At 47.2% G+C, this 26,811-nt stretch overlaps 2 protein-coding genes and 1 non-coding gene across 4 annotated transcripts; 1 reads left to right on the forward strand and 2 right to left on the reverse strand.

Moving 5' to 3' along the window:
* Positions 1 to 778: 778 nt before the first annotated feature.
* On the reverse strand, positions 779 to 5,319 carry RPLP2 (ribosomal protein lateral stalk subunit P2). The gene is made up of 5 exons (XM_039728408.1): positions 5,185 to 5,319; positions 4,710 to 4,833; positions 2,954 to 3,002; positions 1,319 to 1,417; positions 779 to 900 (listed from the first exon to the last, which is right to left on the reverse strand). The coding sequence occupies exons 1-5, from the start codon at positions 5,313 to 5,315 to the stop codon at positions 824 to 826; spliced, it is 480 nt and encodes a 159-aa protein (XP_039584342.1). The 5' UTR covers positions 5,316 to 5,319; the 3' UTR covers positions 779 to 823.
* On the reverse strand, positions 2,689 to 2,821 carry LOC120511446. Its single transcript, XR_005629721.1, has one exon. It is a non-coding gene; the product is annotated as a small nucleolar RNA SNORA52 (small nucleolar RNA).
* Positions 5,320 to 6,378: 1,059 nt separating the features above from the next.
* Positions 6,379 to 23,086, forward strand: PIDD1 (p53-induced death domain protein 1). 2 transcript variants are annotated; one of them, XM_039728460.1, is made up of 17 exons: positions 6,647 to 6,740; positions 7,896 to 8,046; positions 8,702 to 9,072; positions 10,774 to 11,187; positions 11,835 to 12,038; positions 12,895 to 12,949; positions 13,130 to 13,331; positions 13,962 to 14,090; positions 14,398 to 14,577; positions 15,152 to 15,299; positions 16,299 to 16,434; positions 16,665 to 16,815; positions 18,106 to 18,229; positions 18,578 to 18,696; positions 19,115 to 19,222; positions 20,176 to 20,381; positions 21,106 to 23,086. In XM_039728460.1, exons 3-17 carry the CDS (start codon positions 8,799 to 8,801, stop codon positions 21,341 to 21,343), a joined length of 2,688 nt encoding a protein of 895 aa, XP_039584394.1. In that variant the 5' UTR covers positions 6,647 to 6,740; positions 7,896 to 8,046; positions 8,702 to 8,798; the 3' UTR covers positions 21,344 to 23,086. The 2 variants fall into 2 exon arrangements, with proteins under 2 accessions (XP_039584395.1, XP_039584394.1); XM_039728461.1 differs by lacking the exon at positions 7,896 to 8,046 and having other exon boundaries at positions 6,379 to 6,740.
* The last annotated feature ends 3,725 nt before the right edge of the window (positions 23,087 to 26,811 follow it).

Genomic DNA, 26,811 nt, shown 5'->3' on the forward strand with positions numbered 1-26,811 from the left:
CAGGTTAAGTTGCCTGCCAAAACCATCTTCTAGCAGTAGACATTTCATAAATAAAGCAAAATTTACCTTCCTCTCAAGCTGATTTCTTGACATGCCAGAGATGTTTCAGTTCTCCAGAACCACCATTCTCATGTTTCAGATCAAGGTAGGATTTATGTCCTGATAGCCCAGAACAGGCATTCAGTATGAAAGGCACCTCTGCACTGATCTATGTTCTATCACAGCAGGATGCTGTTAGGTTGTTTTTTTTTTCTGTTTACACTGTTAAGCATATGGATGAGACAGGAAATCCTAGTCAGTGCTTATCAGTGCTGTCCCTAGATCTTGGAAATCTGACAGTAATGAAATTGGTGCTTTTAAATATTAAGAAACCAAATTACTATAATTAGCTCTGAAATTATGTTTCTGGCCTAATTCAGGCCTGCTGTTCATTCAGTTTCACATTTTGCAATTGAATAAACAGATCCTGGAAAACAAGGTCCTTTTATTGAACAGATGAGCCACTTCACTGAGTAACTGAGAGCAAAATAGTATGGAGAAGGCTAACATGAGGAAGATTCAGTTTCCACACGCTGTTTAAGAAACAGCAGTGTCAAAACAAGCATCCAGGTTCACACAAGCTTTGTCATTTCCTCAGTACTCTCAGAGCTGAGTCCCACAGTCTGTCAGAAAATTCACAACCTATTGCAGGCAGAGATAAAAATCAAAGCTGTGCCAGAGCTATTTCAAGAACTGCTGAATCCAAGAGCACTTGCATGGCAATAATAAACAACACAAAAACATTTAAAACAAAGAATTTTAATAACTTCTCTATAACAAATAATTAATCAAAGAGGCCGAATCCCATGTCATCATCAGATTCTTCTGATTCCTCCTTCTTCTCTTCTTTCTTCTCCTCAGCTGAAGGAAAAAAAAAAGCCCAAGTGAATAGTCAGTATTAACACTGCACCACAGATTATCAAAATACAAGTTTTGGTATTCTCAGCTCCCCTGCCTACTGGTATTGGAGCCTCCAGGGTTCATCTCATTCCCTTTCAGCAACCAAATAACACTGAACAGATACAGACATTACTGCTGCAGGAATGTGCTTTACACCAAGTCTCTTTGATTCTGTTTTAAGCAAGACCAATCCTAAGGCAGACAAAGAGCAAATGTTTCTGACTGTTCAAAGGAAAAGTAACTGTTCAGTTGACACTTCCATCACATACTGCACTGCTGAAGTGGAGAAGCCCTGAAATGTTGACTCAGTTGTTTTGTTAAGCTGTTACCAGAGACAAAAGGAGTTGCCCTGGAGCCACACCTCTCCACTCACACTCACCGGCAGCAGGGGCCGCGGCTGCGGCAGGAGCAGCAGAGCCTCCTCCAGCAGAGACTGCCACGGCTCCCCCAGCCGGCATGCTGGCAAGTTTTCCATTACCTGAATGGGACACAAGAGAAAGTATTTATTTACAAGCTCATCCCAAGCACTGAAGTTAGGGGAAATGGAAGAGTGCAGCAAGAAACTGATCCTGTCTACTGTCACTAACCTGCTGAAAATAACAAGAGGCTGCATCCATAATAAACTGTTCTGTGAAAAATTCGGGAATTTTAAGATTGACAAAGGCTTATCCCAAGAACACTGGCAGCATATTATCAGTAAGTTTTCTTCTGTTCAAAAAGTCCCTGTCTTTCTTCCAAAAGCTGTCATAAAAATAGCAGCAAACACATCCAATTTCGCACACCCACATTGTTCTCTGAATACAGCACAGTAGCCCAGAAAGTGATAATGTACCTCAGAAGGAACATAATTGCAGCACTGGCTTCCCCTGCTCCTTTTTTTTCCACTTTAAGGGTAAAGAGAACTCTGAGCACGTAAGTGGATGACACAGGAGAGAAAGGGAAAGACTGACTTATTTATGGCAAAGAGTACAGTATTTTAAACAAATTCCTCAGCACCCTATGAACCCTATTGCATCTCCCTGGAGACTTCTGATTTCTGCTTGTGTTTGGACAGCCAGCTACTTCTCTGGCCTCTTGTCTTTCACATACCAAGGCTCCCTTGGCATTCAAAGGTCATGTAAACACTATGTTTGCCTCTATTCCAATTTCTGGGAATCAGTTTCTAAATAATTCACTGTTACTTCAAGATCTAATTAAACTAGCAAAGTAAACAAACATGTTTCATATGCATGTATGTTCTAAGAAACAATTATTTAAAGTATTACAGAAAGAGACAGCATGTGTTGTAACCATGAGTATAATAGCCCTCTTAGGTCTTTCAAATCACATGGACAGAAATGCCCAGTGCCTGCTCCTGACAGCAAGGCAAAGTCCTGGCTACCTTTAAACAAAAATATGCCTGCAGATTCCCTTGTGCCTATACACTTGCAAGAAATAAAAAATCATTAATCAGAAACCTTTGCACTACCTCAGCCACTATGACCCAGTCAATTCATGTAAAAAGTTCCAGCCTCAGTAAGAGCACAAATTTCTATGGAAATCAGCCCTCAGAGTTCTGTCTCAGGGAAAAGGAATGCTGAGAGCTCTGTAAGACATGTGCACTGGAGAGGCCTGTGCTCCTTGCAGAGGGTGGAGCTGCACCCCAATGCCAACTGCCTGTTCCTCACGCTTCACATCACAGGTGCACACAAGAGGGTAAAACACAGAACATCTCCTAGAGAGCCCAAAGGCCAGCTCAGTCTCTTATCAACATGTCCAGAAAACTCCATCATGAGCAGACTTCCAGTAAGCTCATCCATGCTTCAGTTCTCCAGTTTAATGTGGTCCACAAGCGAAACCCAGCAGGTACTGGCACTGACCTGCAGGGAATTAGAATGGACCTGATTCCACTCAATTCAGCTGTGATCCACAACGCTGAACAGAGTCTGTGACTTGGCAGCAACTGCATATCTCAGGTCTAGGCTATCAAAGTAACAGAGGCAATTACCTGGGTCACTCAGAGACTCTTACTTACCCTGGGCAATTACATCTTCAATATTTTTTCCATTCAGCTCACTAATAACCTGTAAGTAAAATTTACAATGTTAGAGTTTCCAAACAGCAGAAGAATAAGCTACATTTAAACAAATACTGATAAATCATCATATGCAGTGCCTCCATCCTGCTGCTTTTATCTAGCCCCAAAATTCCTTACTTCTCAGTGCCAGAACAGAACACTGACATGAAAACTTCAGCTAAGTCTTCAATACTTTAAGCATTTTCATGAAATCTGTTACTGAATTCATAACTAATCCAATGACTTTGAAAAAAAGAGGATACAGAGATGTTGTGGAACCATTAGGAAGCCCCACCAACAGTGTAAGTCACTGAGGGACTGTTTACATTTCTTGCTCAATGGCCCCTGGGAGGCTCTGAAGCACTGGGTTCTGGACCCAAAACCACAGGGTCCCATTGCTAGCCCTACCAAATGTTAAAAGCCAAGCTATTGTATCCTTGCCCTGGAACACAGAGTTCCAACTTGAATATTAGGACCATTGTTGTATAACCAGAGATGACAAAAGCAAAACACAATCCCCAAAACTGCTAAAGCAAGCACTTAAAAAATGGTCCAGAATTTACTGGTGAGTCCCAGAAATCAGGAGTCAGTGGCTAAAGCTAAAGGACTTTAGCCAAGAGCTTTTTAACAGGCACCTTGTGCTTACACAGAGCGTGGGATGTGTGAAATTGTGCCTGCAGGACTGCTCCATCCAGGAGAAAGGCGCTTCTAAGACTTCACTACATTTACACAGGCTTAAGATACAGACAATCCAAAAATTAACTGTGATCAAAACAGATTCTAGAACAGCTTTCCTAATACTGGAGGAGGAGAGAAAGCAATTAATTCATTAAGGCATTAAACCTAAAGGAGCTAAAGACAAAAGACCTGAGATATAAACAGGAGCACCACGAGTTCAAACCAACATTCCAAACCACAGTAAGGATGCTGTCAGCTCAGCCAATGCACTGTCTCCTTGGGCCTATGATAAAATACTGGGAAAATAGTTTCTTTTCATCTTTACCTTTCTGGAAACACTTCACATAGGAGTATGTGACAATTCATAAGACAATTTTATTGGTTCTTGGTTTTTTTTCTCTATCGTCAATTATTTTTAGGTCCACAATGCTGAAGATCTATTACACCACAAGAAGCATTCTAATTAAGATACTCTTCAGAAGTCTGTTTTTCAACACAATCACTTTCGTATTAATTTCCAAAATCTTCCTACGTATTATCCTCAAATACCTTTAATCTCCATGTTAGGACCTGCCTATGTTTCTTGGTGAGGAAACAAAGGCTCCATTGCAGCACACTAAATAAGGATGAATTACTGAGGATCAGGCCTTCAAAAGTGTTAGCTCTGAATTAACACTGACCGAAAATAAGAAATGAATCTTCAGTGCACACTGTACACCATGCCAGAACACTTTCAGTGCATCCTTACATGCAGCCATCATCTCAGTGGGGATGATTAGCCTGAACTACCAGAAGTCAGCAACAACTGACAGGGATCTTTACAGAGGTATTGAATAAGAAAGCCAGACTTCCAACAAAAGTTGTAAAAACTTATGATTGGCTCAGCAGTGTTCAGAATTCACACCAGTAAGGATCACCAAATGTCTGAACAGCCTAAGAGTAGATCAACAGGGAGGCAATGGGAACACTGAGGCCAAGGAAAGAGCTCCCATGTCCGGTGCTGGCTGGGACACCTGGAATGAAGAGGCAACACCACCTTGTTCATGCGTTCATCGTCCGTCTCGATGCCGACGCTGTCGAGGATCTTTTTCAAGTCCTTGGACGTGGGGGACTCGTTGCCCCCGAGCACGGCGAGCAGGTAAGCAGCGACGTAACGCATCCTGCAAGACAGCCCGGGAGAGTTCCAGCCTGGCGGTTCCGTGTTCTCGGAGGGGCCCACCCTGCTCCCCCCGAGCCGCCATCCTCCGCCTCCGCTTCCAGAGCGGGCCCCGCGGCCGGCGAGGCCACGCTGCGCACACTGCGCCAGCGCGGGGCCCGCACCGCTCCCGCCGGCAGCGCACACCTCTCCCGAAGGGAAGCGGCAGCGCGGCCCTGCCGCCCCGGCCTCCGCCTCGGCCCGGCCCGTCCCTCCGCCAGCCGCGGCCCGGGCGCAGGCCGGGAGAGCACATAAANNTGGCGCGCGCGGGCCGGACGGCACCACTGCCGCGGAGGGGGGCGCGCGGCGCGCTTACCTGGGCGGCGGCGGCGGCGCGGGACAGCGGCCTGGGACGTGCGCGCGCGAGGGCAGAGCGGCGGCGAAAGGAAGGGGCGGGGCCTCGGCAACGCCTTCTTCCCGGCACCCGTCAACAACGAGCGCTGCCATTGGGCCGGAGCGGCGGGCAGCGCGCAGGCCAATGGGGAGCCGCGGGTGCGGCCGCCGCCAGCGCGGACGGTGGCGCATGCGCAGAGCCTGGGCTGTGCGGGCTGTGCGGCCTGTTCGTTTGTGCTGGGATGGTTGAGATTCCTCAAATCACAGAGTCACAGAGCGAATGGGATTGGAAAACACCTCTGCGACCATCGAGTCCAGCCCCTGGCCGAACACCACTCTGTCAACTAGAACATGGCACTGAGTGCCACATTCAGTCTTTGCTTGGACACCTCCAGGAATGGTGGCTGCACCAGCAGCCCTGGGCAGCCTGTTCCTACACCTGAGTGCCCTTTCTGTGGAGAAATCACTCCTGATGTTCAACCTAAGCCTGTCCTGGCACAGCTTCATACTGCCCCTCCCCTCTGGAATCCTGCCCTGGCCTGGCGGGGTCAGCACAGTCCCCTCCGTTTGTCCCTTGGGCTGGCTTCTGCCACCGGCTGCACACGGGGCAGATCCACACAGAGTCCTCAGAGTCGTTTATTTCCTGTCCGTGCAGAGACGGGCAGTGGGTGATGGACCCAGAAAGCCCGCGCCTGGCTCCGTGCGTTTCTTCACGGAAAGGGCAGTCAGGCGTTGGAAAAAGCTCCCAGGGAGGTGGCGGAACCGTTGTCCCTGGAGGTGTTCTGGGAACAACTGGACATGCCAGTTAGCTTTGGTCTAGTTGTCACCATGGTGTTCAGTCGGTGGTGGAACTCGATGGCTTGGAGTGGCCAGCAGGATTAGGGCAGTGATCATCCCTCACAGAATCACAGAATCACAGGTTTTTGCTAGGTTGGAAGAGACCTTTAAGATCATTGAGTCCAACCCATGTTCTAACACCTCAACCAGATCAGGGCACCAAGTGCCACATCCAGTCTTTTTTTAAACACATCCAGGGATGGTGCCTCCACCACCTCCCTGGGCAGATGATTCCAGTATTTGACCACTCTTTCTGTGAAAAACTTCCTCCTTGTCCTGTCACTTGCTGCTTGCGAGAAGAGGCTGAGCCCCACCCGGCTACAAACCTCCTTTCAGGGCAGCCCCAGCCCTGCGCCCTCTTAGGCTAGCACCCCCTGCTCCATTTCTCTCCCTGGATTTGGATGGAGTAAGCACAACACCCGGAGCTGCCCGGCCTCCCGCTCCCTTGGAGCCCAGGGGAGCCGAACGGGCTGCGGTGCCAGGGTCGTGGCCGTGTCGGGAAAATCTCCTTTCGTGCCCTTGCTGCGGCAGCAGGACGCCGGGACACGGTTCCCCACAGCACCCGGCCCGCGTCCCGCTGCCCCTGGCACCTCCCCGTCCCGTCCCGCCCCGGATCGCGGCTCAGCTCCCGAGAACTTTTCAGGAAGTGGCGGGCAGAGCCCTGCCCAGCCAGCCCCGGGTGCCCGGGGCCGGTGCGGAGGGGTGAGACCCGCGGGGCCGTGCTCGGCCGGGTACGGGGCGCGGCGGCGGCTGCTGCGGGGCTGGGCAGCGGCCCTGGGGGAGCGGGGCCAGGGCACAGCGTGCTGCGGAGTGTGTCCGTGTGCGGGCTGTGTGTGTCCGTGTGCGGGCTGTGTGTGTCCGTGTGTCCGTGTGCGGGCTGTGTGTGTCCGTGTGCGGGGCTGTCCGTGTGTCCGTGTGCGGGGCTGTGTGTCCGTGTGTGGGGCTGTGTGTGTCCGTGTGCGGGCTGTGTGTGTCCGTGTGCGGGCTGTGTGTGTCCGTGTGTGGGCTGTGTGTGTCCGTGTGTGGGGCTGTCTGTGTGTCCGTGTGCGGGCTGTGTGTCCGTGTGCGGGCTGTGTCCGTGTGTCTGTGTGCGGGGTTGTGTGTGTGTCCATGTGCAGGGTTGTGCATCCATGTGCAGGGCTGTGTGTCCATGTGCAGGCTGTGTGTGTGTCCATGTGCAGGGCTGTGTGTCCATGTGCAGGTCTGTGTGTCCATGTGCAGGGCTGTGTGTCCATGTGCAGGCTGTGTTGTGTCCATGTGCAGGGCTGTGAGTGTGTCCATGTGCAGGGCTCTGTGTCCGTGTGCAGGGCTGTGTGTCCATGTGAAGGACTCTGTGTCCCTGTGCAGGGCTGTGAGTGTGTCCATGTGCGGGGCTGTGTGTCCATGTGCGGGGCTGTGTGTCCATGTGCAGGGCTGTGTGTCCACGTGCAGGGCTGTGTGTTCATGTGCAGGCTGTGTGTGTGTCCATGTGCAGAGCTGTGTGTCCATGTGCGGGCTGTGTGTCCGTGTGCAGGTGTGTGGTTCAGAATGTCTGTGGCACCACATCTCTCCGCGTCTGTTGGCTCCGAGGCTGCCTCTGTGGCTTCTGGAGCTGCCCTCTGGCTCCTTCACCACTGCCAGTTTTACAAAGCTGTAGCTGATGGGCTTTTTTCTTACACATGTTTGTAAGGGGGCTGTGTAGATGTGCACAATGTCTTTGTAAGAAATGCTCACCTTTATACTACAGCAGTAGTTTCACTTTTATCCCATTGGCACGCAGTTTCACAAACCGTGTTCAACGAGGACCCAGCACAGTTTGCAAGCTGCCTCTGGGCTCTGCCTCCTCTTTTTCTTGCCTTTACATTTCTGTCCTTTCAGGATGAGCCATTTCTGCCCTTTCAGGGGATGACGCCTCCCCCAGACTGTGCCTTGGGAACATCAGTGCTGTCATGTCCCACAGGCTAACAGTAAAAGCACTGCTCCTGAGGGTGTTGCTGGGGCATTATCCTGTTTCTGGCCTGCTGGCCTGGGATGTTTGAGCCAAGTTTGTTCTAATTCTGCGTCACTCAAAGGAAACTTCTATTTACCAATTCAGTCCATGGCAGGGTTTACAAAGAGCTCCTGATATTCACACCATGAGCTAGTTTAATTGCCAGGCTCAGGAGGTGTTGCTCCTGCACCACCAACATGCCTTTTCTAACCCTGTTGCTGGCCCTGACACATTTTCTCTGCTGCCCTTTGTCCACTTGCTTTTATTCCATTGACACTGGGTTTCACAACTGGGTTTCATGAGGACCTGTCACAGTCTGTTAGCCACCTCTGGGCTCTGCTTTTGCCTCAGCACTCCCTGCCTCAGTTTTCTTCTCTACTTGTAAAGCTTCCTACTAAGGCACCTTGAAATCTGCATTAGGCATAGGCATTTACATTTATGTCTTTTAAAGTTAATATTGATGATGCATAATTGCTCCATTTCCTGGTGAGATGTTGGCTGGAAAAATTCAGACGTTTTCTCTAGGAGAAGGCTCTGTGACATCTGTCATGCTGCATTTCTCTGTTCCTTGCCTCCAAAGCTTTCAGTAACATGCATGTAATCTTTCCTACCATCTTGCTTGTGATTATGAACCGTTTGTAGCCACTCTGGACTGGGGCAGGAGCCTTCATTGTGCACCTGTGTTCTTTTTCAGAGCCATCTTTCCTCATCTCCTTGTCCCAGCCGCCTTGTGGTGCTGCCAGTGCCTGCCTGCCTGGCAAGTCAGAGCATGTCTGGACCCTGTGGATGAGATGCAGAAGATGGCAGAGCTGCTGGGGCTCAGGGATGAGTGCAGGGAGGGGACTCTGGGGGCTGCTGCCCTCGCTGGCTCCTGCCTTGCTGACAACAGACTGAACCTGGATGTTTATCCTGACGGCTGCAGCCGTTTCCTCCAGCTGTTCAAGGAGCAACAGGGAGAGCTGGTCCAGGTTGAGTTCCTCCGGCTCAGCAGCAACGATTGCCTCCTTGATACCACCCTGGGAAGCCTTCCTCATCTGAAGCACCTGAGATCCCTGGTGCTTAAAGGTAAATTCTGAGGCCCATCACCATCCCGCTTTTCTAGGCTCAGATTTTTTGTTAATCCTTCTCTCCACATCTGCAGGACAAACTGCCCTTGGAAGTGTTTTGTTCCAGTGCCCCTTACCTCAGCTTTGGCTCAGCCTTGCTCAGAGCTGAATGCAGATTTCAAAAAGATACAGCTTCTGGACTCTTATTTCCTCTCTTTGTTTTTACAGCTGCCTGGGGACTGGGTTTTTGGAGTCTTGTTGGGTTGATGCTGCCCCATGTTCTATAGCCATTCTCTAGAAGAAGGAGCTTTTTTGCAGTTACGCAAGAAGAGGGGGATTGAAAGGTGTTGAATCTTTTGGTGAATGTTCAGCCCCTATTTCATTTTTGAGAGTATAATAAACTGTCTTTGTTGTGTTTCTGCCTGAATCCATGCTTAATCCTTGCTTACTGTCAGTGGCTGTAGGTTTAGCAAAGTTCAAGACAGACCAGAAGAGGCTGTTCAACATTTTATCTAAAGTAGGACACAGGGCGTGCTTGTAATTTGGCAAAGTGTAATAACTGTTAGAGCTATAAATATTAGATCATTCTTTGACTGTCTCATCTATTTATTGTGGTAGGCTATCAGTACAATTTGTATAGTTTCTGTTTCAGACTGAATAATTTGCTCTTTGGAAGGTAGAATTTTAAAAGTAAATGAGAACAAAAGGGGAGTTGGGGGGCAGAATTCAGGGTTCCAGCTGAAAACTGAAAAGTCTGAGGTTTGTTTCTATATCTGTCACAAATTTCTCATGTGAATAATTTGATTTGTCTTTCCCCCCTTTAGTAAAGTGGCAGTAAGAGCAGTACCTTTTATCAGTCTTGTTTTGTGAGATGCACACACACCCTGAACATCCTGAAGTGCAATAAAGTAGTTCAGTAAAATCTTATGTACAAAGTGCAATGTGCCTCTTTGGTTGTTCTCATTTTGTACCATTATGCAGCATAAAAAAATGTTTGGTGCCCTCTGCTGTATATGGCTATAAATAGAAAACAGTAGAGAAGGAGTATGAAACAATGAACGAGTACAAAAGTTTGGAAGTTCTCTTTTGTTTGCTCAAGTTGTTTTCCAGGGGTGCAGCCCTTCTCTAAATGGAGAGTCAGAAGCTGGGATAGGGAACTTTCATTCTTCCCTCTCTGTGTTGTCTGCCCTACAAAATACTGAATTACCTACTTTTCCTTCCCACTTTTTCACTGCTCTTTCCTCACGTGTGCCCTCCAGTCTTGCAAGGGCAGATTTCAGTCCTCAGGGCTGTGTGCTTCTCAGCAGCATGGATAAATCCTTAAGGACAAGGACTATTTCCTTGATCCATAACGTGTTGTGTGTTGACCACTGGTAGTGAGGAAGCAGTGAGGAAGGAGGGTGGGATCCTGGAGGTGTATGGGCCACCCTGCTGAAGTGTGGTAAATGTGTGGGGTGGCCTGGCTCGTTCTGAACTTTTACTCCAGATGTGTTTAGCAGAGCTGTACTGGTTCACTGTGGCATCTCCTGATTTCATAACAGCTCTTCACTTTCACTGATCAGGAAACTGAGGCATGGAGCAGAAAACTCACTTCTCTGAGTACTTTGTGATTAGTGCTGCTCATTGCTATCAGTAACTCCCAGTCTTGTGGATCTCTGTGCTGAGTCTCACATGGGCTCTCCTGGCAGCGTACTGACCTCTTCCATTTCCCTCCACCCAGGTGGCCATGCTAGGGATGAGTTTGGCTCCTATCAGCATGGCTCCCTGACAAGCTTGCCACCAGACTTTGGGACCCTCAGGTGCCTCACCCACCTGGATCTCAGCTTCAATAGACTCTCCACCTTGCCAAGCTGCATTCTCCACCTCCCCAGCCTCTGTGTGCTCCTGGTGAGCCACAACAGCCTGGTGACACTTCCTGAGGACTTTGGCTGTCTGAGCAAACTGACTTTCTTCTCTGCAATGAAAAATCAGCTGAAAGACTTACCTAAGAGCATTGGAGAGTTGTCAATGCTGCAGAATCTGGATATCTCAGAAAATGCTTTGGAATTTCTCCCTGAAGAAGTTGGGAATCTGCACAACTGCACAGAGCTGGATCTCTCTGGGAATTGCTTATTGAGCATTCCAGACTCCCTAGGTGTGTATTTTATTGGGGAAGAGAAGGACATGGGCTTGCCAAGCTTTTGGTACAACCTCTGAGACCCTTGGTCTCTATCCCCAGAGTTGTTAGCATAAACCATTTTATATTGGAGCCAAATGGAAGGGGTATCCAGAAGGATCATGCTTGGTTCAGTCAGTGCCTTTGAGCATTACCAGCTCTCTGGACCACACTTTCTGTTTCTGTGAATCAGTGACACTGCTGAAATTTCAATACAATTTACAATGAGTGAGGATCTGGCCTGGCTGGTTTTGGGTAGCAGAAGAGCTGAGGTTTGATGGGATGAGAATCTGGGCTTGAAATCACACTGTCCAGTGTGGACCAGTCCACAGAACTGGTCCCTGACTTCTGCTGCCCACCTTCCTGGGTCCTGTATTACTTAGTGACCGAGGTTGTTTTTGATGCTGTTACTTGCAGCTGAAAAGGAAAGGACAGAGGAGGCTGTGTTGCCTCTCAGCTAATTCCTTGCTCTCCTTTATTTTGTGAGCTAAAGGGATGTTAAGCTTTTGTGCTTTTCTCTCATTATGTGTGTGTTTTCATGGGCTGAGGAGAGAGGGAGGGTTCGAGCTGATACGCAATGCAATTAACAGCACAGATGGGGGGTCACTTCTTGTTCCAACCTGCAGCCAATTTGAAGTCTCTGCGCCGCCTGCATCTCCACAGCAATCTCCTGGTGACAGTCCCTGCCTCTCTTGCCAGCCTGCCCAACTTGTCCAGACTTGATCTGCAGAACAACTGCCTCCGTGCCATCCCTGCTGAGCTCCAGGCCTTGCCGTTCGTGCACGTCCGAGGCAATCCCTTGGGAGAAACGGAGCCATCCTCGCAGGCTGGTAATTGCAAGGCTTCTGCTGCTGTGTGTTCTGCCCAGCTGTTCCCTCACTCAGCCCAGCATGGTGTAGATGGGTTTGGATTAGAGAAGACAAGCAGGGGGGAATCAGATCAGCATTTATTTCTCTGGAATAATGATTAAGTTGTAAGGATACAGACAGTTCTAGTTATGTTCTTATGAGGCCTATCCCGGTCTGAAGGGCTCAGTGTTCCCTGGAATTGGGCTTTCTTGGTAGGGTTTCACAGTGGAAGTGAAAATGGGACTCACAGGAAACAGATCAGGAGAGGTCCCTAAAGGGGTCCAGCCTTTTTAGCAGAGGTGAGCACCAGTTCCTGGACTTGCTGCATGGCCCTAAGGCTGTGGTGGCTCATGCTGGAACCTCAGAGAGCAGCAAGGGGTCATTCTGCTGTGCAGTTACCTCCTACTTTTCTGAGGTTCACAGGCTGCAGAGGAGCAGCTCTTAGTCCAAGAGGAAGGTGATGAAATCAGCAGGAATCTGAGCAGGGTTTCCCAGAGGTGCTCACGTTCACAAGAGCAAACACTGATTCCCAGGGTGGCCCCAGGCAATCAAACGTGGCCCTGAGGGCTGCAGAGGTAAACTGAAATATTTTTGAATTCCCTCTGCTTCTGAGTTTTCCTGGGGGAGAGCTAGCATTTTCAGTATGTCCTGGGACCTCGAGGCCACATGCCATCCTCTTGCTGCAGTGTGTTCTGCAGCCCACTGCAGTGTGACCAGGATTCCATTAGCGACTTCTGTCAGATTAGGATTAAGCCAAAACTGTTCGGCCTTTCTTTGTCTACCTTGGTTTAAGTAACCTCTGCCTCCTTCTCCTACCCAAATCTTCTTATTGCCACAGATAAATCCAGTACCAGAAGGCTGAAAAGAATCTTCCTTGCATCAGGAGAGGGCAGGTAAGCCTCTGTTATTAAGAACTTACATTACAGACAAGATGCATGGTGGGTATTGCAGGAATGTATAGGAGCCTATAGCATTGGTAGGCCAGTGAAACACAAGTATGAGATTCTTCTGTTGATTTTTGGAGGGCTGAAGTCACTGCACAATGTCATAAATTCATGCATGTCTTCTGGAAGCTTTACTGTCACCTCTGAAGGCTGCAGAGTGGCCCTGGCCTGTGGCATCCATTTCTACTTTCCGCCGGGGGCTGCCTCTGCTCCTCTGCAAATCCACTTCCGATCCCTCACTCCGGATCCACAGTGGGTGAAGCTGAGACACCACGATGTCCTGCTGAGTAGAGTCCTGGAGCTGCAGCCTCATGGGGTCCAGTTCCAGCAGGTGAGGATACACCCAGGTCACCTCCTGATGAATCTGTCTTTGCAGTAGGTCAGTAGAGTCTTCTCAGAGTGCCTTTTGGGACCTGTGAGACAGTTACTCCCGTCCCTGGTGCTTTTAAGTAGCTGCAGAACTGCCTCTCAAAGAGCCCTGCTGCAGAGAATCAGAAAGGACATAGCCAGCCTCTCTGATACTGTGCTGATCTGGCACCTTTGCCTTCCCCACTGCTCCTGATTGATCCGAGCTATAACCTTTCTCACTCACAACCCCCCTGTTCTACCAGAGGATAAGTCCAGCATCTGGCCTTAGCCTGAAAGGAGAATGGTTTGCATCCTTCTCTAAAAGTCTGATTGTGTGGTTTGTATTCAAGCTGGGGAGTAGTCACACCACCTACCAGCCCCATCATGGCTGACAGCAGCTCACTGCCAAAGTTGCTTTGCCCTTTCTGCTCAGAAGCTGTTGACCTGACATTTTCTGTCACCTCTCCAGAGACTGCAGGGCGGAGCAGGTTCTTTGATTCCCTGCATACAGGCCATGCTCTGCACTCCCTTGTCTGCATAGGAAGCCACAGAGCAGAGTTGGCCTTGGTTTTATCCTTTCAGGTGGTGTCTCACAGGAATGCTTTTTTGCCAGGAGGTGCAGATCTGGATGCCATATATCTCACCTCAAACCCCTCACCAGCATGAGGTGGTTGTTCGGACCTTCAGTGGGCAGAGCTGGAATGATCTGAAAACAAGAGTGAAGCAGAAGAGAAAATCAAAGGTGAGCAGACTGAAATTACCAGTGACACACTTTGCTCCTGTTCCCCTCTTTGGTTCTGTCCAGCCAAGAGTGAACCTATTTGAAACAACTCATGACCTGTGTTTTGACCAGCTGCTATGAAATGTACTGGATTTCAGCTCCAGGTTTCCTCTCTCATGGAGGTGTGTCTCCTGAAGTTGATGAGTTGCATCCTGCCATGTTTCATCCCTGATTTAGTACTTTCTTCTGCTTGGCTGGTACTCATTTTCCTGCCTTTATTGTATTAAGTTATATGCCTATATGTTTTCTTCTTTGTCCTCTGTCACAGAAGTGGATGGCCCACTGTTGTGTCCTTCACTTCTCTTGGTTCCTTGTTGTGTCTCGACTTGTCCAAAATGAGTGCAAAGTGCCAGCAGAGGGGACATTGCTCTTTTCCAGTGTGGATCCAAACATCAAAGTGATCTTTCCTCCAGGAGTCACCAAAGAGCCTCGTAGTGTCAAGCTGCAGGTATGCATGCTTTTTGGTGAGCTCTGGTGCAGCTGTTTTCTCTTGTTCAGTACAGAACCGAGCAGAGATGTCTGCCCTGGGGTAATTCATGTCTAGATGAGGTTGCTTCATGGGCTGACCCATCTCAGATCACCTTTTCTCTTCACTTCCCTGCAACATGGGCCATGCTCTGTGCTGCCCTGTGTGGGAGACCAGCAGACCAGTGGGTAGCTGCTATGAAGGGAACACAAAAAGATTTTGCCTCTTTTTCCCTTGCAAAACTGACCTTAACAAAACAGCTCAGTTAGAATTGGGGTTGGTGGGAGAATCTAATGTGGATCTAATTCTAAAATCACCCCACTAAAATTAATTGTTCTAAAATTAATTGTAGAGCTGCTAGATGCTCTTGTAATACTTTAAGTCCATCCTAGCCCGACAGGTTGCCAGACTTCAGCTGAAGTTCACTGTGCTTTATTTCTCAATGGGCCCTGCAGCAAGAGCAGCATTTGCCTGCTGGGTGCTGGAGGAACTGAGTGAGCAGTGTGGGAATTTGGTGCCTGACTGCTCTGCTCACTGTGCTGACTGCCACATCCAGGTGCTGCCAGTCTCTGCAGAAGAGATACAGGAAATCACAGCCCATGCAGAGTGCAGAGCCAGTCCCCTGCTCTACCTCTCCCAGGACTCCACAGTGGATTTTCTCAAGCCAGTGAGAATTCAGCTGCCTCTTCCACCCGGGGTCACAGGTCAGCTTATTCCCAAAATTGACAAAGAGAAATGCCATATTTGGAAAACCACAAATGGCAAGAGAGAATTGTATCTGCCTCTCCTGTTGTTAATAAAGCTTGCTGCTTTTCCTGCAGGAACAGCAAGGTGTGTCCACTGACTCTGTGGGAGTGCAGAGAGGTGGGAGCTGAAGGTAGTTCAGGTCCATCAGATCAGGGCTGGGCTTCACAGACCAGACAAGCTGGGAGAATGGTCTTGGCAAAAGGATTTCTCTGCCAAACCACATGTGTATTTTAACTGCTGGTTTTACTGTGGTGGATTGGAGAGGCACTCCTGCCCACTGAGGAGATGCATTGCAAAAGGGCTTTGATTCATGATTGGGAATAGCTTGAAGCAAGAAATGAACATGCTGCCTCCAGGGGTCTGCCTTCTCTTTTCCTTGCATATGAATCAGGTGCTGAGCCACTGCATTTAGAAATATATGATTGTATGCTGAGCCACATCCCACTCTGAAAACTGCTAAAAACAGCCTCAGTCATGCCGAGGATTCCTCTATTTGCTGAGCACCCTGCATGTCCTTACTCCTGTTTTCTTTGACCTCTCCTGGTTTTCTTGTAAAGAAATACATGGCCTTCATTATAACACTGCCTGGTATTTGTATGTCTGAAGTGCATCAGGATTGAAAAGTCTGTGAGATGTACATTAGAAAGAGATAGAATTTAATTAACAACCCTAGATTTTAGTGATGCGAATTGTCTAATTAATCTGTTGGTGGGAATGAGCAGACTATCATTTTAACTCTGCATATTTTGCCAGAATATCCCAAAAGCAATGGGATAGCCTGGTCCTTTTATTGCTGCTCTTTGACCAAATTTCAGTTCTGGATGCTGAAGAGAAGGCTGTGAACCCTTATTTGGTGGCTTTAAAAAGTAAATCATCCAAACCTGTGGCTGGGTTTGTAAAGCCATGAATAAAGGTTTCTGCTGCATATAGCATCTAGCGACCATTGTTGTCTTTAGGGCTGAATTTGGATCGGTCAAGGCTGCATATTCTCCATGGTGACCTGGAGGGCCAAACCTGGAATGACATCACCAGTGAGGTGGTGCTGGAATTCACCCATCTTTATGCGGTGTTTGAAGTCACTCACTTCTCCTGGTAAGTGCAGGATTAGTCCTGAGGAAAAGATGGGATGTTCCTCTGCCTGTTTTTCCAACACTCTGAGCAGAGGCCATGACATTAACTCTATCTGTTCCCTTTTCCTTTTACAAGTCAGGCCCAGTGTAGCACTTTGTCTCTACCTGTCATTCTTTCCAGTTGTGTGGGTGTGACACTGGCACCTTTCTCTGGGTGGGGTCCCTCATTTGTTTTTAATTCCTTGTCTCCAGGTACTGGCTGTGGTACACCACCAAGACCTACATTGGAGGCATTGCCAAGAAGGTCTATGAGCGGCTGCGTCTGTACCAGGTGAACTTCATTGCACTGCAGAGGAAGAGGGACCCCGAGCAAGTCCTGCTACAGTGTGTCCCCAAGCACAAGGTCTGGTCTGGGTTACACTGCCTTGCTCCTGAGCTTCCCAGGCTTCCCTTTGTAGGATGTGAAGGCAGCAGTACACCAAACGGTGACCAGCACTGTCACCACACTGTTGGTGGTGTGATACTGACTCACAGGGAGCTGAGGGAAGAATACAACTCGTTCTATGAAGTGGTAACTGCCATGCACTGATTTCCTCCCCTGCAAACCCTGAGGACTGGGCTGTTAAAATCAGGTGAACCACAGTCAGTGGCCATGTACATGCTATTATCATCCAGCAAACATGAGGTAAAACATGTTGGCTTAAATTTAAGTCAAAGTTTACATGTCACTTGTCTGACATGGGCAAGTGGTGTGGGCAGCAGTACTGCTTTGTTTTCAGCTGGAATAGTTAGAAATGGTAATTTTCCTTATGCTCCTTGCTGTCTCAGTTGAAGCCTGGAACAGAACATATGAGCACTCCTTAGTCTGCTTTAATGCAACATCAGGTTAGTTTATGGGATGAGTGTGAGCTAATCTGGCTGACTTTGTCAGGAAGGGGAAGTGCTCACACATTCTCTTCTGCTGCCTCTTCCTGGGGGTATCAGCCCTCAGCAGTGTTGTTTCAGATTAGTGTGAGCATGAGTGTGCAGCTGTGGAGAACATGTCCCTTGGCAGGCAGTGCACCTTGGTGAGGTGAGGGTCATTTTATCCGACTGCCACTACTGGGCTGCATATCCAGCTCTGCATAATTCTCTGCTCTGGTTGCTCCTTCTCTTTACCTGTGCTCCTGTATTAAAGTGACCTGTGGACACAAACATCTGCAAGGATTTTTTATATTGGGTTCTGAGCTAAAACTGTCTCCAGATGAGGCATCAATGACACTCAGAGTGAGATGGTTGTTTGGGTGTGTCTGTAGTCCTGCTGGGAATGGTCATGGAGTGAGAGAGGTTTATTGTTACAAATAGAAGAATCTAACCTGAGTCTTGCACTGCCACAGTGATCACAGGGTACAAAGCTTTCTGGTGTCCTCAGCTGTGTGCTATTGTAGCAGGTGTCTTTTTGCAGAGAAAATGTATTTTAATAGTTAGTGGGATATGGTTGCAAGTAAATCTCTCCTTGTCTTTGAAGTTAAAAAGACCTGTTAAAAAGACAGAGACAGTGCTGAAATGCCTTTTTAATGGACTTTGTTCATTTGTTTACATCCTTTTCATGTAAATTAGTCTTCCCTATTGAAGGTGAGAGGAGCATCATGGGTATAGAAACATGGGTTGGGGGACAGATGTGTTTCTGACCAAACACTGATGTCCTTGTCAGGTTGAGCCGGTGCTGAAGAAGCTGCAGGACCGCTATCGAGGACCTGAGCCATCCGACATGGTGGAGATGTTTGAGGGAGAGCAATTTTTTGCAGCTTTTGAGCGAGGCATCAGCATTGATATGGGTATGGCAGTACTGGGCTTGTTCTGCTCCTACCTCCCTCTCTCTTGTCCTGCTCTGGCCCTAGACATGTTTCTGCTGTGGGTTGTACTCCTCCATGGCATTCCTCTCTGTCTCCAGCTCTCCCACTACTTACAGCAGCTAGTCCCTGGACATTGAACTTGTCACATTCTCTGTTCACGTAACTTTTCTATCCACTTTTCCTTATGGAAGTGCTGTTTGCAGACTTTAATTTCTTCTCATGCTCCTGTAAACCTGCAGAGGGCAATAGCCAGGTGGGTTTATTCTTATGACTGATTGGCTTCTGCACACTTTTCTCCATAAATTGAATGCTTCCTGCTTCTCTACACAGATCGCCCTGACTGTGTGGATGGACGTCTCTCATTTATTTTTTACTCCCACTTGAAGAACATGAAGGAAATCTATGTAACCTCCCCTGTGGACAGAAAAGGCCAAGCTGTAAAAGGCCAGGTGAACAACCAGTTACACTGACTTCTTGTTTTCTCCTTCATCATTGCTTTTACAGTACTCATTATAATAATCTCTGAGTGCTGGGCATGGCTCTTTTCCTACCCTCTTTCTCTGGCTTTGCATTTCACTGACTAAACTCTGAATAATCAAGAAATGTAATCTCGAAGGATCACTCATCACTTTACTGTCTGACTTACATTCCTGCCATTAATTTTTGGGGTGCTGGCAGAAAGTCCAGCCTTTATGGCAGAACCTCAGTGCTTCTCCTAGTAACACATAATTGAGAGGCCATATCTGTGGGCTGAGGATAGATGAGAATGCTGAATTCATTATTTCCCAGATGGAAAAGACATGGTGCCAATAAGCTGGGCCACTGTGCTTGAATCAGGGTCTCACTGCAATCTTTCTCTTTGCAAAGGTCTCTTTCTACCGCGGGGCAGTTCCAGACAGCATCCCTGAAGATGCCAGCAGGAGGAGAAAAGGTCCAGACTCCCTCTGGCTTGCTACTCTGCCCATCAAACTGCCTGTGAGTTGTCTCCTACAGAAAAATTAATCTAGATGGGGTAAGAGCATGGCATTCCTGCTCAGCTAATTTTGTTTCCTCCATGAGAAGGCATGCAATGAATAACTACAAGAAATAGCTGCCCAGCAGTGTCATGGTGGAGATTTTGCACTCACTGTGAGTGAGCTCTTCTGAAACAAGAACATGAAGAGCTGGGAGTGGTTTCCACCTCTCCTGCTCATCTTGCCTGTCAAGCATAGGCTTGTTGGGTGGGTGGTCAGAGAGTCAGAGAGGGTGGATCCTTTGAATAAATGAGAATGTAGTACGCAAGGAAGCTTGCTGTAATTAAGGGAAGGGTCTGTTTTGCTTATAAATTTCTTAGTCGCACAGCTTATGCAGCAGGAAAAAAAAAAGGAATAGGATGAGGTAGTTTTGCTGGATTTGAATACAGACATTGAATATAGGTATTCTGTTGTGAGCTGTAAAGCTGGGCTGTAGGTTACAGTAAGAAGTGCAACTTTTGCTTATGGAATTTAAGTGACATTTGAGAAGCCTAAAACAATAAATACCTTGGTAGGCTGAATACTTCCCTTCCGATCACGTGTGATGATCTCACATCCCTTTCTGATACATGCAACCTCAACTACAAACCTACACTAAGTGCTCTCTTACTGCTGAGGCAAATATGCTTCAGGGATGTGGCTTATTTTAAACTGCTCTGTAAATGCAGGAAAGGAAATTTCTGATGTGAGTTATGATTGTGGGCATTACAATTTGATATGTTCCTGAGGCAGTGAGCATTGTAAGTGTAAGTACACTGCCAGTGTAAGTCCTCCTTGCTTCTTACAAGCAAGTAAGAACCCCCCAAGTACTTCCTTTTTCCCCAGTAGAAGAAAGATGTCACTGTGGAGACGGAGTGGCCAAACACTCTCCTCTACTAAAAAGACTGTTCTTTCTCTCTCTTCTTTGTGTCACAGCAACTGAAACCCCGGTGGGATGAGACCCCTGGTCCCCTGTATGGCTTCTCCTTCCCTCCCCTGAACCTGGGCAATGCTGAGACTGGGTACCTGACACAGGCAAACCTGCTGAGCATTGCTAGGCGTGTGGGAGCTGACTGGCAGAGCATCGGCCTCAACCTGGGCCTGACCTACCAGCAGATTGAGCGCATAGGATACAATAACAGGTGAGAACAGGACACAGTAATCAACAGTGATGCATTGTATATGTCTGTCCATCTACCTGCAGTGTAAATCAGTGCTTGGCTGGTTGAAAGTTTTTCCACTGTAATTGCTTTATTGGATTAAAGATGGGTTGACTAATGGTTCTTCTGAAAAGAATACCTTTTATAAAGGGAAACTGATTATGTTCTCTTGCCATTATAAAATAAAGCTTTTTTGTTTGAAAAACAAAATTGGGAAATAACAAACCTGATGAGCTTTGTAGTTCAGCTGAGTTGCATTCCTGTTTTGTTCTGTGATCAGATTCCTGGCCAGACTCCATCTCTTACAAAGAGAAATGATCTATGGCTTTAATTGTGAGTATCATTGTTATTCAAAAAGAGCTTGTGGTACATCACGGGACATGCAGTCTGACTGAAAAGCCAAAGCAGTAGGAGAGAATTAGACTTGTTATAATCAAACTAATGTTCCTGTGAGGAAATTATATTCAAAAGCAGAATGCCTTAATTTGATACTTCTGTAAGGAAAATATTTTATAGAGAAACATTCATGCAGGAACTGCAACTCCTGTATGCTGGGTAGGAAAAAGGCAGACCCACTGAGTGCTTTGTGTGTCTGGATTGCTTCTTAAGGCTCTGGCCATGGCTGGGACTTAGGTAAGGTCTCTTTGGTTTGCTGCTCAGGAGAGCATGGCGGTAACTTCTGTCTTTCCTTTCCTCCTTTCTTCAGAGAGGACCTCAATAAGCAGATCCTGGACATGCTTTTCTCGTGGGCTCAGCAGAACTCAGAGGATCCTGACTGTGTGAGCAAGCTGATCACAGCCATGAAGGAGAGTGGCCGCCAGGACATCGCTGATGAGGTCGAAGCCATCATTGAGCTGGGCCGGCAGAAATACAGCGAGTCCATCCGCCGGCTGGGCCTGGAGCAGGAGGGCAGCACTGAGGACTCTGCAATAGCTATGATGTAGCAGCTGGCAGAGAAAAATGGGGTTTGTGTGGCACCCCTCTGTGTACCCAGAGTGACAGTACCTGGGGGCTGCTCCCTCCTCAAGGGCCAGGCTCTTCCTGAGGAGCTGGGCATTGATTCTCTCGGGTCTGTACTCACAGGGCACTTCTGCCAATCCCAGGCAGTTTAGAGTGCATTTAGGAACCTTTTTTCTACTTCCACTTTGTGACCTTCAGCTTTAGCTTTCAGAAATGTGGAGAAATTTAGAGACTGGAGTATCTGTCTGTCAGCTGAGTAGTGGCTTAAGTAGTGTTTGATGAGTTAATACTCATGTTACATGTATTTATTTATAACTTATTCCTGAAACTGGAAGCACTGCTGGAAACACTGGGTGTGAGCATTTGGGTCCATTTGTGCTCCAGTGCTTGATAGGAGAGTGGAGGTGCATCATGTTATGAAGGCCTGTGATGTGGTGGGGACTGTTCAGCCATTTCTGTCAATGATGTGTTCTGCTTGCATGAAAATGTGAACTGCGTTCCCCATGAAAATGGTTTCTGTTTTTTTCCAAATCTCTTTCAGTTCCCTTAAGTCCAAACAAAACCTAAGTATTTGTGGGGAAGAAAGAAGAAAATGATTTCTAGAGAAAAATTTTTTTTGTTTTGCTCCAGAAGCTATCATGAAACAAATAGCCTGCTGCACCTGCAAGCACCTTTTTAGACAACACCTACATACTGCTGATCTTTGACAAAGTTCCAGTTTTATTTTATACAAAAAAAAAAAGTAAAAAACCATGACCTGTTCTGAAACAGACTCTAATTTAAGTGCAATCAAAATTTTCCTTGCAGTTTCCAAGGGGTAGTCCTCACATCTTCCCAGTGAAATGTGACTGTGTAGTGATGAAGGTGTGACCCCTCTGAAGTTTGGTGAAAAGCATGACTTTAATTTGCATTTTAAAAACTGGTCTGACCAGCTTGAAATAAGGCACTGTTGTGCGTTTGGCATGAACCATGCTGAGCTAACTTCCCAGTTTTTCAGCCTGAATATCATGTATAAGGCTGGAAGCATTTGCTGCTTTTTAGCTGCTCAATGATTTATTACTGAGGTGCCCTTCTCTTCCTGTTCCCCATCTCACAATGGCCCTCAGTTAATGACCTACTAATGACAGTGCAAGCTTTTTGAAAGACTACTGTCATTTAAGTAAATTCAAGTCTTTCAAGACAGTTTTGAATTCAGCATAACTCTCTAAACATTACTTAAAGGGCTGTTGTTAGTCTGAAAAAACAAAAGTGTGTTTAGAAATGTCAGGTTGCACGTGCAAAGTCAGCGTGCAGTTGCAGGTTGGATAAATGCTGGTGTTTTCTTCCCCTCTTGAAGAATCATCGGTGGCTTCCCTGATGCTGCTTCAGACCTGCCATCAGTATTACTGAAAGAGAGGCATAAAATCGTTCTGCTTTTTCTCTAATTTAAGGCTGTTCCAGCATCTCAGGCTACAGAGTGCTTACTGTCCAGTCCAGAGCACTGGACAAGGACTTGCAGATTTGAGCTGTCACTTTGGGCCTAGGGACATCTACAGATCTGGTTTCTTAGGTTGTGCTGCCCCAAGTCTCATGCTGGGTTCAAGTCAGCAGTGCTCTGTTGAATGTACATTTTCTCTTGTATTCTGTGTCATATGTTATTGTTTGTAATTTTCGTGGATACCAACAAGGTATTTGTTCTTTCCTCCAGTTTTGGAGAGATGCATTTGAGCATATTGCTCTCACTGGGAATAAAGTCAGCACTTAACTGTTTCACAGCATGGTCTGCTATTCCATAAATACCTTGAGTGAGATGGAAACTGGTCCCCTTAAACCTGCTGTCAGGAGAACACAGGTGAGCCTGGCTGTGCTGTGCTGTGCAGAAATGGGAGAAGAGCTCCTGTTTGGATACTGCTGGTTGCAAAGCACAGGACAGAGTGCAGCTGAGTTAATGGTGTCCCTGGAGGGTGGCTTTGCTGCAGTGGGGCTAAACCAGGAAACAAAACATTCAGGAAATGAGCTGAGGCTCAGGTGGAGCAGATCTAGAGAGCAACAAGGCTAGTCTAGAAGGGACAGTGTGTAGGGTAAGCCTGTCCTCCGGTGAAGGTGCGGGGGAAGTCTACAGGGAGCACAAGGCAGCATCCACAGCTACAACAGGATGAAGCTTGGCTGCACTTAGCTTTCCATTTGTGACAGTCAGACCAGAGCTGAGTCAGGCAATGCTGGAATAAAGGATAGGTAGGCTGGACTGTGGGGGTCTCATCCAGGCATCAGCAGAGCTGCAGCTCTTTGGGAAAACAGCTTGGTGCCAAGAGAGAGGAAGGTTGGTGCCAGGTGTTCAGGTTACTCTGGTAGTGGGCTGCAGCCAGGCCAGGCCACAGCAGATACCATCCCTAGACAGTTCCATCAGTAGAACAGCTGTTCAGGATTTGGGCTGATAACTTAAGGAAAGGTAAGTATTGTACCCCAGAAAAGAACTGTTATCTCCAGTCTTTCCTGCTGAGCCACAGCTGCTGGGTTGGGCCTCCTTGCATGCATCTGGCTTTCTCCTTGGAGTGACACCAAAGCAGGCACCCAGCTGAGGACACCAAGGTGCTGTCGGGAAATCAGAGCAACTGTTCAACTCCTCTTTCCTCAGCTGACTTGGCAGCAAATATTTGAGCTGGAAGGGAGTCAATGGAAAACATTATTTTGAGGTGGGTTATCTTTATCAATAATCTCTTTGAGGCATAGTAAGTCTTTCATAAGCCTATAACTGCTGTGGCTGATAAGAGTTGCAGTAGATGGTTGAAACAGCAAAAGAAATAACTAACCTGGCATTTGTCTTTTGAATCAAATATGGCATTCCTTTCTGACTTCTTCTGTCATGAATTCATCACATACTGGAGTAGTATCTTTCCCTTTCCAGCTATCTGACTTTCCCTGCTGCCTAATATGCACCTTACAGTATCCAACAGATGATCTGGGAGATTTTATGGTTTTTACTGTGCATGATCCTGATGTGTCCAAAATTCTCCCTAATAAATTTTTACCAGGAAAAGCCTACTTGCAAAAAAATTTTAAAAGCAAAAGAAGAAATTATTTGCAAGTGAGAATATTTTTCTCCTTCTTTTTTTGGCTGTAACATTTATAGCTCTTTAACTGTCATAATTAAACCCTTTTCTACTTCATAAACCTACATCTCCAGCAAAATGACCTGGGTGTTTCCCATGTACCACTTCAAGTTTTTTGTAACCATGACAGTCCTCTAGCTGCCAGGAGACAGATCCAGGTAAGATGCTTCCAGCTCCTACAGATATTAATAAAAAAATCCCTGAGAAATGAAAGCCCAGGCAAAGCTCCAATTACTTTATTAATTCCACAAAAAATACAAGGGAAAGCTTGATTATGTTCTGCAGGGGGTTAAACTGTTTACACAGTCCTGTCAGTAAAATGCTGTATAATTCCCAGTAAAAGACCTGCCTGAAATACAAAATTGAGAGTGAACCCACAGGGGCTGTGTTCAGTTTCTCTGTTTACTGTGGGCAGGCAGTAATGCTGCAAAACTCAGCACACCCACAGGAGTGCTCTAATAAAGGAAAGGAGATCTTTGTGGTGCACTGAGGACTGGATGGTTCAGCCATTAACCTACTGAGCTTGATGCCCAAACTGAAAGAATATTAGAAGATATTCAGTCTGTAAGATTTCCTTCTACTTGGTCCACACTCACATCCATACTTGACAGAGTCATACTCTCGGTTTTTTAAAAGGGAAATGAAATCTGATGGTCTTTAAATTCACTGCTTCCCTCCCAAGGGAGAATCACCCCATGTTTTCAGCCTTTAAAGCAAGAGTAGCTTTCACTGGGAAAGGGAGTGGGCCTGGCTTTCAGTCACTGGTGCATCAGAACCCCAGCCCAGAGCTGCATCACAGTGAGCCCACTGTGCTTATCAGTTGGTACTGTTGAAATGAAGAAAACAGCATTTGCTGCAATTAAGTGTGTGTTCATTTCCTGAACTTCACAGAAATAAACTCTGTGTTCTTACAGCACCGTTCTTCTGTAAATCTGTGTCTTGAAAATCCATGAGGAGGATTTGACCCTTGTTCCAGTTTCCAGGTACCTTGAAAGAATTCAGTGACTGGGAAATATAGAAATCAGGTAGGCAATGTGACCATGCCTTTATTCTTCTTGTCTCACAGTAGGTCTGTAGGTTGAACCCATGCAGAAGTTTGTTTTGGGGGGCTGGAGCTAAGATCCTTCTGCTTGGTTTGCTCATTGAACACCAGTGCAGTTCTTATATTTTCCAGACAGGAGATGGTAGAACAGGAAAATGTGCAAGGGGCAGGACGGATGCTCAGAGATGAGCACTACAGAGCATTTTTAACTCTTTTCTTACAGCAAAGTATTGCATCTCCTGGGAAAGGATGAATACTGTGGATACATGGTTGCCATCCACTGTTTTTCAACTAGGTGGCACCAAACGAAACAGTCCAGTATCACCTGCAAATTAGCAAAAGTGGGTGCTTTTCTTTCCCCCACCATGCGTAGTTCTAATGGTGACTCCTTGCTGTGGAAGGTTCGGGGCCAAAACATAAATGCTGTGTCCGAAAATGATTGATTAAATTGGTGGGGAAACAAATCCTCTAAAAAGCAATCAAATACAGAATGCATTTCCATGTGGAAGGAGCAAGAGATTTGGGGCTGCCTTTCTCAGGCAAGAGCTGGATCAGACAGCAGCAACAGAGCATGTGGGGAAACAAAGCAGGCAGAGGAAGCCGATCAGACACCTCTACTTGCTTTCTCTAGGAAAGCAGGATGGCTGCAAATGTTGTTTCTGGCAGAAGCCCTGTGGATAAGAGGAGACCACACTTGCAAGGGCGGGAGGAGGTGGATGTTGTTTGAACCTCTCCTCAAAGCCATGTGGCTGAGCTTCACTCCTGGACTGAGAATTCCAGTGGTGACACAAAACAAACCAGGTAGCACTGCTCAAAGGGGGATACAGGATTTCTACATGTCAAGCTTGAAAACATCTGCTCTGCCCTGTTTCACTGCGTGTCAGGCTGAGTACACAAAGTCCCATGTGCTGGGTCACCTGAGGGGGACACATCTTGGGGCAGGCCCTGCGTGGTCATCTGCTGCTGGGTCCCAGGAGTCCAGAGAAGATAGACTGAGCACAACCCAGAGCAGTCAGCTGGAAGGTGTTCCTGCCCATGGCAGGTGAGTTGGCTCTTTAAAGTCCCTTCCAACCCAAACCATTTTGTGATTCCATGAAGCTGGGCAGGTTTGATTAAGCTAACAGGACGTGAGAGCTTAAGGGATGCTGTCTGCAGACATTTAGTGAGTGACTTGGGAAAACAGCTGCCCAGCTGTCCTAAGTTTCCACAACCTGCTTCTACAGCCCTGCCAGCCCTCTGCTTGAAGAAGCAAGGGTAAACCTTGGAATTTCTAAAAGACCCCTCAAATAGCTTAAGAAATTATTTGAGTTTTCCATCCTAA

Source organism: Passer montanus, unplaced genomic scaffold (assembly GCF_014805655.1).
Source record: "Passer montanus isolate IOZ18808 unplaced genomic scaffold, ASM1480565v1 scaffold65, whole genome shotgun sequence".
Lineage (NCBI taxonomy): Eukaryota > Metazoa > Chordata > Aves > Passeriformes > Passeridae > Passer > Passer montanus.

Excerpts from the sequence above, each read along its gene's own strand:
- RPLP2 (XM_039728408.1), bottom strand. The coding sequence starts at position 5,315 with ATGGCAGCGCTCGTTGTTGACGGGTGCCGGGAAGAAGGCGTTGCCGAG. Across the intron at positions 3,003-4,709 it reads ACGATGAACGCATGAACAAG|GTTATTAGTGAGCTGAATGG; the intron begins GTGGTGTTGCCT and ends TTTTACTTACAG. Across the intron at positions 901-1,318 it reads AGCCGCGGCCCCTGCTGCCG|CTGAGGAGAAGAAAGAAGAG; the intron begins GTGAGTGTGAGT and ends TTTTTCCTTCAG.
- PIDD1 (XM_039728461.1), top strand. The coding sequence starts at position 8,799 with ATGCAGAAGATGGCAGAGCTGCTGGGGCTCAGGGATGAGTGCAGGGAG. Across the intron at positions 11,188-11,834 it reads GAGCATTCCAGACTCCCTAG|CCAATTTGAAGTCTCTGCGC; the intron begins GTGTGTATTTTA and ends TCCAACCTGCAG. Across the intron at positions 20,382-21,105 it reads CGCATAGGATACAATAACAG|AGAGGACCTCAATAAGCAGA; the intron begins GTGAGAACAGGA and ends TCCTTTCTTCAG.